Source organism: Aethalodelphis obliquidens, unplaced genomic scaffold, assembly GCF_003676395.1.
Source record: "Aethalodelphis obliquidens isolate GAN/ISIS:26980383/991018 unplaced genomic scaffold, ASM367639v1 scaffold19, whole genome shotgun sequence".
Taxonomy (NCBI): Eukaryota; Metazoa; Chordata; class Mammalia; order Artiodactyla; family Delphinidae; genus Aethalodelphis; species Aethalodelphis obliquidens.
In genome coordinates, this window is record NW_020837963.1 from 16,418,687 (window position 1) to 16,432,565 (window position 13,879).

The 13,879-nt window shown below is 40.2% G+C and overlaps 1 protein-coding gene across 7 annotated transcripts in view; it reads right to left on the reverse strand.

The window, feature by feature from the left end:
- Positions 1-5,329: 5,329 nt before the first annotated feature.
- Positions 5,330-13,879, reverse strand: part of PIGN (phosphatidylinositol glycan anchor biosynthesis class N) — a 108,194-nt gene continuing 99,644 nt past the window's right edge. For 6 of the 7 annotated variants that reach the window (XM_027118689.1, XM_027118683.1, XM_027118686.1 and 3 more), the window contains one exon: positions 5,330-5,641. In XM_027118689.1, coding sequence (XP_026974490.1) covers positions 5,518-5,641 — 124 coding nt within the window. In that variant the 3' untranslated portion in view covers positions 5,330-5,517. The remainder of the gene's footprint in view (positions 5,642-13,879) is intronic. The other variant, XM_027118688.1, reaches the window with a different exon arrangement.

The window sequence follows — 13,879 nt, forward strand, 5'->3', positions numbered from 1 at the left end:
AAGAAAGAAAGAAAGAAAGAAAGAAAGAAAGAAAGAAAGAAAGAAAGGAAGGAAGAAAGGGAGAGAGGGAGAGAGAGGGAGGGAGGGAAGAAGAGAAAGTTATTTTAAAAAATTATTTTAAAAAATTTAAGAGTAATAAAAAAAGAAAGAAAGAAGAGAGCAACCAAACCGACTAACAAATCCACCAATGATAACAAGCACTAAAAACTGTACAAAACAAAACAAAACAAAACAAAACTGGACAGACAGAACCCTAGGACAAATGGTAAAAGCAAAGCTATACAGACAAAAATCACACAAAGAAGCATACACATACACACTCACAAAAAGAGAAAAAGGAAAAAAATATATATCTATATATATTAAAAAAGGAAGAGAGCAACCAAATCAATAAACAAATCTACCAATGATAATAAACTCTAAATACTAAAGTAATATAAACATAAAACCAGAAACAAATTAGATGCAGGAAGCAAACCCCAAGTCTACAGTTGCTCCCAAATTCCACCGCTTCAATTTTGGGATGATTTGTTGTCTATTCAGGTATTCCACAGATGCAGGGTACATCAAGTTGACTGTGGAGATTTAATCCACTGCTCCTGAGGCTGCTGGGAGAGATTTCCCTTTCTCTTCTTTGTTTGCACAGCTCCCGGGGTTCAACTTTGGATTTGGCCCTGCCTCTGCATGTAGGTTGCCTGAGGGCATCTGTTCCCCACCCAGACAGGACAGGGTTAAAGTAGCCACTGATTCACGGGCTCTGGCTCACTCAGGCGGGGGGTGGGGGTGGGGGGGGAGGGCACGGCGTGCGGGGCGGGCCTGTGGCAGCAGAGGGCAGCGTGACGTTGCACCAGCCTGAGGCGCGCCGTGCATTCTCCAGGGGAAGTTGTCCCTGGATCACGGGACCCTGGCAGTGGCGGGCTGCACAGGCTCCTCGGAAGGGAGGTGTGGATAGTGACCTGTGCTCGCACACAGGCTTCTTGGTGGCGGCAGCAGCAGCCTTAGTGTCTCATGCCCGTCTCTGGGGTCCGTGCTGATAGCTGCGGCCCGCCCCCATCTCTAGAGCTCATTCATGTGGCTCTCCTAATCCCCTCTCCTCGCCCACCACGAAACAGGGAGGCAAGAAAAAGTCTCTTGCCTCTTTGGCAGCTCCAGACCTTTTCCCGGACTCCCTCCCGGCTAGCTGTGGCTCACTAGCCCGCTTCAGGCTGTGTTCAACCCCAGTCCTCTCCCTGGGATCCGACCTCCGAAGTCGGAACCTCAGCTCCTAGCCTCACTGGTCCCGGTGGGTGAGCAGACAAGCCTCTCGGGCTGGTGAGTGCTGGTCAGCACTGATCCTCTGTGCGGGAATCTCTCCACTTTGCCCTCCGCACCCCTGTTGCTGTGATCTCCTCCATGGCTCCAAAGATTCCCCCCTCTGCCACCCTCGTGCCTACCCACGAAGGGGCTTCCTAGTGTGTGGAAACCTTTCCTCCTTCACAGCTCCCTCCCAGTGGTGCAGGTCCCAACCCTATTCTTTTGTCTCTGCTTCTTCTTTTTTCTTTTGCCCAACCCACGTACATGGGGAGTTTCTTGCCTTTTGGGAGGTCTGAGGTCTTCTGCCAGCGTTCAGTAGGTGTTCTGTAGGAGCTGTTCCACATGTAGATGTATTTATGATGTATTTGTGGGGAGGAAGGTGATCTCCATGTCTTACTCCTTCATCATCCTGAAGGTCTCCCCCCGACACCCTTTTTTGAAACAGTATGATAAGCTGAGGTTTTTAAGTGCAAAAATATGTGGGGACACTTCTGAAGTATGTGTGCCAGGCGGAAGGGAGACTTGAAGGTCGGGTCTGTGGCCAAGCAAGTGGAAATTTGGGGCATATTGCTATCTTCTCCCTTCACAATGCACATGCCAAATTAAATTCCCAGTACTATAAGAAATACACCTATTTAGCTTTGACTAGGTGTTTCTCAAATATATTTGATCAGGGAAACTTTTTTATTATGACATCTATTTGTATCCTAAGAAACCCATGTTCCAAGGGACATACTTTGAGAAATGCTGCTATGTGGCAAATACTGCAGTACTCAGGGTGGTGAGTTAACAACTGTGATCTGTGTTAGTGTCTCTAAGGAAATGAATAAGTGATACATTACTTCTAAAATTTTTTTTTTTTTTTTTTTTGCGGTACGCGGGCCTCTCACTGTTGTGGCCTCTCCCGCTGCGGAGCACAGGCTCCGGACGCGCAGGCCCAGTGGCCACGGCTCACGGGCCCAGCCGCTCCGCGGCATGTGGGATCCTCCCGGACCAGGGCACAAACCCGTGTCCCCTGCATCAGCAGGCGGACTCCCAACCACTGCGCCACCAGGGAAGCCCTAAAATGTTCTTTTTGTAGAATGAGTATTAAGAGCAGAAATCCCACCCAACTCTTACAAACCACACTGATGCAGAAATGGGAAAATGCTACAAGATATTACTACAGTGCTGAAAGCACATACCCTAACAATCCCACTCTCAAGCATTTTACAGATAGAATGTCAGTATAAAAAGAACAACTCTGCAAAGGTGAGACATTACCAAGTTATCTCAGATCTAGTCCTCAGAACTGCTTGAAGGGGATCCTCCCTAAATGATTTGAGTTGGTTTAGCTCATTCTCTGCGGGGGGAGAGGGGCTCCCCTGGCTCCCGTCCGCGACCAGAGGGCATCTAGAGACAATTCCCATGCAATGCCCCGGCCCCATGCCCTCTGGACCTGCTCCATCAGAAATTACATATTTGATGGCACAGGTACGTATCAAAAGGTGAAGGCCAAAGAAGTCCCCAGTCCACTACAAGTGTTTAAGGGTGGGGCTGGAGGTGGGGGACATATATGCTCCTAATATCTGAGTTGACTAAAATTCAGAATGAGTTTTTCATGAGAAACAGTATCATAAGTGATGAGTAAGTAGTTTTCTAGGTAAGTAGTTCAGCTCTATCATTGTTAAATCGTTTGAGGGGATTATTGTGAAAATATACTACCGCTTATAACATTATTTCCCGAAAAAATAAAAACGCATTTTGTGTTCTAGATACAGCACATTAAAAAAAATAGTAGAGAGAATTAAAGCATTCATAAATTACAGACAGGCTGCAGATAGTTTCCTAAATCCTTAGGGTTTCCTCCAAGATTTATTCATGGTCCATGTGACATAGCATGGTTTTTTTTGTTGTTCAGTATTTTCTCAACCTGATATGCCCACTTTAATTCTTACAGCAATTCTTAATTTAAACAAATGTTAATCAGCAAATGTCTTAAGTCTTGACTTGAAAACCTGATATTTATAGTTACAATGAAAAAGTAAATGCCTTAAACAGAAATATATTTTACTTAAATCTTATTTATATTTTCTGTTTTTCAATATAAAAATATGCATTTCAAAACACTTCAAGATATTCTGATAAGCTGTGCAGTAGAAAAGGCCCATCCAGTGCACTGTTCCCAGGTGAGTCTGAGGGGCCCTGTCATAGTAGAGCAAGGCTGGCCTGTGGCTGTAGGGGCAATCCATGTTTTGTAAATTCACACTGACTTGAAACAATATTAAAACGATGTGCTTCGAAAAGCAAAATAAAGATAAAGCACAGAGCACCTTTTACCGTGTTGTAATAAAATATTCATTAATTCCTCTGTGTGAAAATCTGGAGAAAGTTGAAAGGCAAAAACTAGATATAAAAGGAAAAATAGTAAGTGTTTATAAAGTCAGTTTTCTCTGACTTGTGAAAAGACTGATCAAAAATCCTTTGAGGCAACGTGAAAGTTCATGGGTTCTCCACCTGCCAATACCGTTTCAGCAGCTTCTTAGCTGTCCACCTAGATTTCATATTACAGACTGCATGAGGTCTTACATTGACATCAATACGTCTCTTGTTTTTTTGTACTATAACGCTTTCGCTGGTATACCATGAAGTACTATCACAAGTCAATTATAACTATACTTCATCATAAACAGGAATTAAGAAAGTACATTTTGCCAAACTGATTTTCGAATCTCCTAAATTGTATCTGTTCACTCACCTGCCAGTTTGAAAAATGTGCTAATTTGTAGAGGGCTTCCTCATCATTAATAATGAATTAGTGATGCTATAACTTAATTCAAAATCAATTACTTTTTAAAAATGGGACTCAGACCAAGAAAGCTTAGCATTAGCCAAACTCTCCCGGCTCACCATGGGCAAAAGGCCAACTCCACAGTGACATCTAAAGGTCACTTTATGAAGAATCCAAATAAAAATTACTCTCAAAATATTTTGTCCATTAAAATTAGTTTATGAATAGAAATTAAACTTTAACGAGAGGACTTTGGGCCTTTGAGCTAGAATCTCACAACCAGAAAGAAAAGCAATTTTAACACTGACCTATGATATTTTCAGAAAGTTTAACTATTGATTTAAAGAATTCTGTTGGAATAATGCATGATAAAAGCTTTGGAAGTAACAGTTGTTGAATGTACAATTAAAAACTAATCATTTAGGGGCTTCCCTGGTGGTGCAGTGGTTAAGAATCTGCCTGCCAATGCAGAGGACATGGGTTCGAGCCCTGGTCTGGGAAGATCCCACATGCTGCGGAGCAACTAAGCCCATGCACCACAACTACTGAGCCTGCGCTCTAGAGCCTGTGAGCCACAACTACTGAGCCTGTGTTCCAAAACTATTGAGCCTGCGCTCTAGAGCCCATGCTCTGCAACAAGAGAAAGCCTGCGCACAGCAACGAAGACCCAATGCAGCCAAAAATAAAAAAATAAAATAAAATTTTTAAAAACCAAAAAAACCTAATCACTTAAATCTTTTCCCCCACGGACAAGACACAAATAACAAGCTTTTTCTGCTTTTCTATCTCCAGAAATTCCATGAGAATCCAGAAATGGAAAAAAAAAAAAAGTGAAGGTAAAACCTGCATCGAGCTGATTGACTATGAAAACTAAAAAAGCACTAAAAAGCATAAAATAGTATTGCTGAAGAAAAATGAAAAACACCTGCAAACATTTTTCTACACATCCTGATTGTCTTTCTAATGTTGTTTAGTAGTTAGAACTACTTGCAAAACAAGTGCTTAGAGTTGATAAATATTTATGGTGCCACCTGGTGATTTACTTCATGTTCAGCCAGTGCATTGATTTTGGATGTGATCAGTACTGCCCCCTCAGGAGCACATTCTCCTCTGCATATAATACAGGAAGCTGTACAGCTGGGGACCAGAGACTGTTACAGGTGCTCTGAAACATCAGTGAGAGGAGTTGCCAACTAAAGGAAAAAATGAAAATGTAGAATGCTTTACTCTGCTTTTCCACAGATGTAACCATGACTTCATGCAAAACCTAAAAAAATGGAAGCTCCTTTATTCCAGATAACCCATAAATTCAGAATTCCACATATAATTTCCTTTAGATGAGCAGAGTATGTTATACATTAATATCCATCTCCTTTATGAATCCTTGATAAGATTTTAGTTGACAAGGAGAATGAGAACCAGGATCTGGATGCTGAATGATGGCTTTGGCAACATCACGTGAGGTGGCTTTTGGGTCTGCCACACAGTTTGAGTTTCTTTGTTGTGAGCATCTGTGCCAGGCCATTGAGAAACACCAGAAAGATGGTCATGGACATGACAATCACGTAGTGGCTGATGCTACAGAAGGAGAAAAAGAAACATGTTACAGGCAGAGAGAACACATAAGAGGAAAAGCATAAGATTCCTCTAACTAATGTTTCTAAATGTACAGTTGATCCTTGAACAACTCAGGGATTAGGGGTGCTGACCCTCTGAGAAGTCGAAAATCAGCTTATAACTTTATAGTTGGCCCTCAGCATCCAGGGTTCCTAAGTATCTATGGTTTGGCATCCTCGCATTCAACCAACCACGGATCTTGTAGTATTGCAGCATTTACTATTGAAAAGAATCCACAAATAAGTGGATCCATGCAGTTCAAACCCATGTTGTTCAAGGGTCAACTGTGTATATAAAATACACAGAATTACAGAGGATACCAATGATTTTGAAATAGATATCAATATGTTAAAAAGAACAAATTTGTTGTAGAAGTAGTGATGAACATAATATTTTGAGATAGCTCCAACAACTATAATGGTATGAAAATGTCTGATTGATATTAGTAGTGCCTGTGTCTTTGTCACCATTAGAAACTGAATTTTAAAATTTAGCTTTTAGAAAAATAAAGATAATTTCCCCCCTCTAATTCTTATATACTCTGAATAACATCCACAGACTCCCCATGATGTCCCCAAGTTAAGTATTCTGATGTTTTAGACCATGCCATCCCATGTTTTGACATAAGTTAGAAGTACTTTGACAAAAGTACCAGCCACAAAGAAAGAAAAATGTTACCCAAACTCAAATTCAGTGAAGTGAAAGTTTTAGTCAAAGAATCTAAACAAAAGAAAAGGGACACATCTCTCTATTAATCTCAGAGTCAAAGCTACTATCCCCAAGACTTCTGGAAGAAGATAGAATACGCTTAAAATTACTCAATCCCAGTTCCCATCTATCAGCAATATTAAATGTTCAGTTTTTCTTTTTAAACACAGTACATAGTACATGGCTTGATGATAAATTTGGAAATATGGAAAGAAATTTAGGACACAGATCTGACAAATGTGCAACAAAGCAGAGGCTTCCTATAGTGTACTAGTACAGTATTGCCCAAGCTAAGCTTCAGTGCAGATTGGCAAGTTTATTCACAATGCCTATCAGAGTTGTGTTTAACTGTCTAACTTCATAAGAGATTCACACATTTTACACCCTTCAACAAAGGTGAAGGGAAGGTTCCGCAGGCCTGTAACCAAGCTGGTTTGATGAAGGGAGGTCATATTTTCTCCCCTTTCCTCTCCTCTACCCCCAGCAAACAGAAGTCCTGGTGTGGGTTAAAGAAGCCCCTTCCCAAGAATGGCCCCCAGGGCAAGCCCCAGGGAACTTGTCTTAGGGCATCTGGGAAGGTGCCTTTTGGGTGCATGTAAAACAGGCGGATCACAGAGAGGGACATGGAGACTAAGGGGAAAGGGAACAGCGGCCTGCAGGCCTCCCTCCCACCTTCTCAATAACTCCAGTCCAGTAGGTGGGCAGCCCCCCAAAATGTCAAACTGCTGGCCCTAGGCCAACCTAGGCAAAGCTTCACTGTGCTGTCAGGTAACTGCTCCATAGGCAAGGCCCCTCAAGGCCAGGAAAGAAGGGCCTCTACTCTATGCAGCTTTTATTTATTTATTTATTTATGGTATTGTTATAAGCTTTTAAGTAAGAACCTCCAATTGTAAAGCTTTATGGTTTGATAGGATTTCCTTTGGAAAGGCACTGATTCCTATTTAAAATCTTTCTCTAGATTCACTGGTTCATCTTGTAAAGTAAATTTGATATAGAAGAGCTGGCTAATTAAAAAATAAGAATGAGAACTAGTTATGTTAGAAATCTGGTTCTGGACTAGGGTAGGCTCCTGCCCTAAAAAGAAAACAATAAAATTAGATCTTTAACTGCTAGCCAAATATTAACATTAAGTTAAGAGTTTTGAAATGTTTGTTTATTTTCACTGTAAAAATAATGTAATAGAATATTGGACCTGGAATTTTCTTCTACTTAAATTTATGTGTGTATGTGTTTGTGTGTATGTGTGTTTGTATATATTTTTTTAACCCTGAATGAATATGATATAGCTCTTATCTACCACTTAATTATGTAGATTTTACAAAGCTACTTTCCAACTTTAGTAGCTACAGAGGAAATAAATCACTGATAATTATTTATTTAAAAATGAAAACAATGATAAGACATTTTTATCATTCTACAAAGCCCTTCTGGGAATAAAACTATCTAGATATTTATTTTAACAGGATGCTCTTGAACAACTCATGCCAAAATAGACAAGATTATGTGACCAAAATTATGTGAGTTATGCTGAAATTTTATCACACTTAAGTTGGTAACTGGTTGACTGATCTTACTTTAAACATCTTCCAAAGTGGGGCAATTCAAGTTTATCACAGCACAGAGGTGTTAGAAAACTAGAAGCTTTAAAAAAAAAAAATCAGAAAATCTTCCTTTTCCTGGAGATGGAGTAGGTGTACTTTCCCCTATTCTTCCTGCCAAGTACAACAAAAACTCTGGGCATTGTATATAAAAGAAACGTAAGAAGACTGAACAGTGGATAGAATACACACAGGTTAAGGATCTTGGGACCCAAGAAATGACACAGTGGGTAGTTCCCTGGATTTTCTTTTTGCTGGAACAAAATGGAACAAACCAGAAATGCCAATGGACATAGCCCAAACCCCCTCAAAACAACCCAACATGATAACTAAAGCCTACTCTCTAGCCAAAGGACAGACAAGGAGTGGGGCAGGCCCAAAAGATGGAAAACTTTTAGACAGTAACTGTTCCACTTCAGCCAGAAACCACAGAAAAAAGGGTGGTTCGGCTACTACCTGCTCCAGCAAAGGCCGAGTGGGGAGCCTACACTTCCACCCTCACCAGGCTTTGATGAGGTACTCCAACCCCCATCCATCCCTGACCCTGAACCCCCATGGCATGAGAGAACACTGAGTAGGGAAGCTGGTACTTTCACCCAAACCTGGCAGTGACAAGCAATTCCCACTGCCCGACAGTGTCAGTGGAGACCACGCGAGAAGCCTCGACTTGCACCCCCGTCCAGCAGTAATGAGGGCCCCCTTCACTGGGGTAGTATCAGACGAGGCCCAGTGGAGAGTCATTCACCTCCGCCCAGAGTTAACAAGGCCATTCCCCTCCCCACTGTGATGTTAGTGGAGGTCATGTAGGGGAGCAATAAGGACTTCCAGCCCTTCCTAACCACGGAAATACCAGGGGAGGCCCAGTGGGGAACTGTAATTCCTTCCCCTGCCCTGTAATAACGAGGAGACCCCTTTGGGCATCAATGGAGGCTGAATGGGGAACCTGGATTTCTACTCCAGTCAGTCAAAAAACAGTTCGGTAGTTTCTTATGAAACTAAACGTGCAACTACTATATGACCCAGCAAGTGTACTTCTGGACATTTATCCCAAAGAAATAAAAACTGATGTTCACAAGAATGCTTAGAGGCTTAATTCATATAGCCCCAAACTGGAAATAACCTCGAAGTTCTTCAGTGGGTGAATGACTAAACAAACTGAGGTACATCCGTACTGCAGAATACTACTCCGAAATAAGAAGGAATGAACTACTGAAACACACAACAACCTGGATGAATCACCGGAGAATTATGCTGAGCAAAGAAAGCTAATCCCATAATGTTACATACTGTATAATTCCACATATGTCACATTCATGAAATAACAAAACTACAGAAATGAAAAAAAGATTAATGGTTGCTAGGGGTTAAGGAGGAATGGAAGCAGGAAGGAACTGGTTTTGCCAATAAAAGGGCAACACGAAGGATCCTGTGTTGATAGAAGCTGTTCTGTATCTTGACAATATGAACGTCAATATCCTGGTTGTTCTATAGCTTTGTTGCATGAAGTTACCCTTGGGGGTAACTGGGTAAAGGGAGTACAGGATTTCTGTATTATTTCTTACAATCTCATGTGAACCCATAATTATCTCAAAATGTTTAATTGAAAACAACTGGCAGCTTGCAGGCACCACAAAAACAGCAGGTGGGCTGGCTTGCGCTAAAGGGTCAGAGATTGCTGACCTCTGCCCTAGGCTGTCAGGTCCCTGGAGGCAGGGACCATGGTCCCTGTTTCTCTCCCCATTTCATCTTTAAGGTCCAATTCAAGGCCTTGTGGGCCCTTCAATATTTGTTAAATTATTAAAAATGGTAATTTGTAACTAAAAGAAATCAGAAAATCTTCTTTTGTTTTATATACCCTGGCAGGTTTAGCCTGGACTGAAATCAGACTCCCCTAAAATAAAAGTCATAGACATATAATCAAAATTAAATGATAAAAGACAAAATCCCAAAATATTTAAAGAAACAAAGAGTCTCTCCCAAAATGAAGTAAAACTAGCCCTAGGAGATATTAAAACATAAAGATAAGTGTAATTCTGGCATTAGAATCAATAATCAGAACCAGGGAAGGGAACAGAAAGCACCGTACACTAAAGATAAAGGAACCATCACAAAAACCTCATGACTGTTCTGGCTAGGCTCACTTTAATTTTATGGGCACAGATGAGATTTGCTTCTCATGAATGCCTCAATTCTGACTGCACACTTGTGAATTATTTTTCTGTCTCCAAATCAAACCATTTAATGTCCTTTCTTCTCTCCTCAAAGTTCTATCACCTTCCTCCCCTCTCAGGAGATGACTTTGCTTATTTGAGAAAACTTTACTGAGAGCTAAGAGAGAACTTCTCTTCTTGCCCCAAACCTACTAAAACACCCATATCTGTCTATATTTCCTCCTGCACCTGATCCTGTCTAAAACAAACCCCTCCACTTCTATTTTGGATCCTGTTTCAACTCTCCTACAATAGGACTTTACTTTTGCAATGATCCCACCCCTCTCTCATAGCGACATTTTCCCCTTCTCTAAAGCGAGCAAAGCTGTCACCACGCAGATGTGTAATGTCTCTCATCCTAAAAATAAAAGAAAAACTCTCCCAAGATCCCATGGCTTCCTCTGGCACCATCCTAATTTAAGGCATTTTAAATTTGATATGTAAAACCCAGCTCTTAATTTCCCAAATCTTCCTTCATCAACCTCACTTTTCTGAGGGGCTTCTCCATCTCGGGAAATGGCTTTACTGTTCATTCACTTAGTTACTCAAGATAAAAAACCTAGGAGTCACCCTTGATTCTCACCTTTTCTTCTCCTAGCACATCCAGTCCAATAACAACTTCCACTCACCTCTCTTTCAGAATACTTTGTAAATCTAGCCTCTTGTTACTATTTTGAATCACTGCCCTAGTCGAAGCTGTCATCATCTCTAGTTTAGAATACTGCAAGAGCCTATTAACCAATCTTCCTCTTCCCTCTCTTGATCCCTGAGTATGTTCTCCGTATTGGCCAAAGAGTTGTTTCCAAATGTAAAGCGTATCAAATACTTCCCTGCTCAAGAGTCTAATGCTTTGCCTTATACTTGGAATAAATTCCTAATTCCTTACAATGACCTTCAAAGCCATAAGTGACATCAACTGTCTTTCTGAACTCTCTCCCTACCATGATTCTCCTCACACCTTTCTCGTCACAATAACCTTCATGTTTTCAAAAGTAATGACATCAGGAAATGGTTATCATAGAAAGCCAACTTAAAAAAAAAAAACCTGTATATGTTTGCATATAAATTAAGTCTAAAAGGAGATACATCAACCTGTTAGAGGTTAACTCTGAGACATTGAATTATGTGTGACTTCTTACTTTTTCTACATGCTTTCTGTATTTTCTACAATGAGCTTGTGATACGTTTCTATTTATGTGATGTTTACAAATTATGACATAGAACTCTTGGCCAAGCTCATAATTATCACAGAAATCTTCAACTCTCTCCCATTTCTGTTCCTCACAGGACATTTCAAAATCTGCAATGGTTCCTGAGATAAAAATCCTCAACCCAATAAGCTGGATATAATGGTCACAATTCTTCATGTTATAAGAAGGTTCACTCCCCAACCCAGGGACTGGAGTTCGGAGTCAGAGGTGAGATGAGGGACGGAGTGCAAACTGCCCAGTCTCCAGCCTCGAGGATCAAATCCAGGACAGCCCAATCTGACCCTGGTTCCATGGGAAGACCAGGCAAGGAGGTTAGGAGGCAGGTAGATGAAGGAAAGCCATGAGGACTGTAAAAGGTTACACTATAGAACGAATACACAGAATGTGGCCTATCCATACGATGGAACACTATTCAGCAATGAAAGGGAACCAAGTACTGATCCATGCTACAACATAAAGGAATGCCAAAAACATCACACTAACTGGAAAAAGACAGATGTGAAAGACTACATATCGTATGATTCCATTTATTGAAATGTCCAGGGAATAGGCAAATCTGTAGAGACAGAAAGCAGAGTAGTGGTTTCCTGGGACCAGGTATGGGAATTGCATAGAACTGAATTAGGCACGGGAGAATTTTTTGAGTGATGGAAATATTCAAAAACTAGATTGTGGTGATGGTTGCACAACTCCATAAATCTGCTGAAAAATCACTGAAGTGATTTAAATCATTTAAAACCTTAAAATGGATGAATTTTATGATATATAAATTATACCTCAATAAAGCTGTAAAAAAAAAAAAGAAGAGATTATATTCTAGCAGATGTTTTTTCCATTAAATTTTACTATCAATTTTAGGTGTTTTTTAAAACTTTAAAATATTAAATATGACTTGATCTCTTAACAAAGTAGTTTTGTAAAACCAGAAAGTAGGTGACCCATCCTCAAATTTAGTGACAGTCTATTTATAAAAGGTATTCCACAGATCACCTATCTCCTTGGCCTGAAGTGGCCTGAAATCGTGGACTCTTGGCTCATTTAAGCTAACATCGTTGGCAGGGAACAGTTGTGAAGCTCATCATCTTCGTGCCACTGAGTCTAAGGCATTCAGTTTGTTATATTTTCCATCAATCAAGTCTTGGTGTCATCATAGCATAGCAGAATTAAAGGAACATCAAATTTCTACTTGCAATGAGTTCCGCTGTTCCCACTCTCTTCCCTTGACTATTCTGACAGCATTTAAATTAGTAATTCTAAAGGTATACATATGAGATGGTAGAGGGACAGGGTCTGTGTGTGGAGGGGCATACAGAATCACCAGGCAGGCCTGTTCAATGTGTACAATGGGTGATAAAAGGTTGATTATACTTCTCAATTAGGATAATGGGCAATAGAAGCAGGTCCTATCTGTCAGATGTACTGGGGAAGAAACAGGTTGAGAATCACTGATTTTAATAAAGCTTAGTATTCATTGTCAAGAGTAAAGATATTTTATGGCACTTATTAATTACATTTAGGAGGATATTAAAATATTACTGGACTTAATTTTAAGTTTTCACTATATCTAAAGATAGAAGTGATACTTTAGTTGTCATTTATATTTTAATAATGTATAACAATAGTGCATGTAGGAAACAAAGTCCAAATGAATACCACTATCAAACTAAAGTTCAAACTGATGATGATGACTATTCACCTCATATCAAATACATTCAGAACATAAATTTAAATCTAATTTTTTTATAGTTATGAAAATTCCCTCAAAGGAATTTTTTCTCTAGTTTAAAAAATGCACTTCTCTCTGTATGGAATATAAAAGGCAATACTCTGTAAAGTTTATGGCCTGCTATAAATGAAGAAACTGTGTAAAAGATCAAAAGAAGAAAATGCTAAATTATAGCTCTGTCGGCCCAACCCAGTTTCATGGCGTGGGTAGGATATTTTTCACATGGCTGTTGAAAAAAACACCTGATGCCACAAGGTTCTCCAGAAAACCACTGAAATTACACCCACGGTTTCAGGTGATCATACTGACTGGAGTGTATTCCTTTAACAGTTTCCATTAAAGTCTGGTAAAATCTGCTCCAAAGATGCATTTTGAACATATTGGACCACACTTACAAACAGGTATCCTGTCTTATGCCCTAGCAATGCAATCTTTATTTTTAAAGACACTCTTATTTATTAACCTGAAACTCATAGCTGAGGAATCTCTCCAACCTATTTTGAAAACCCACTGCAGTCCCCACGACGGCACTACAGACAATACAGATACATGTCAGACTGCATTCATGGGGGTCATTAGACCCTAGTCCTCTCTCAAATTCTAGGACAGGTTCTCACCATTTATGTATTTATAAAGCAATAAAATTTATAAAGCAATAAAAAGGACAAAAGGGCAACATTCCATTCCTGTGAATAATAGGCATGGAATGGCTGAAGTTATTAACTGTATTACTAATACAAAGGAGT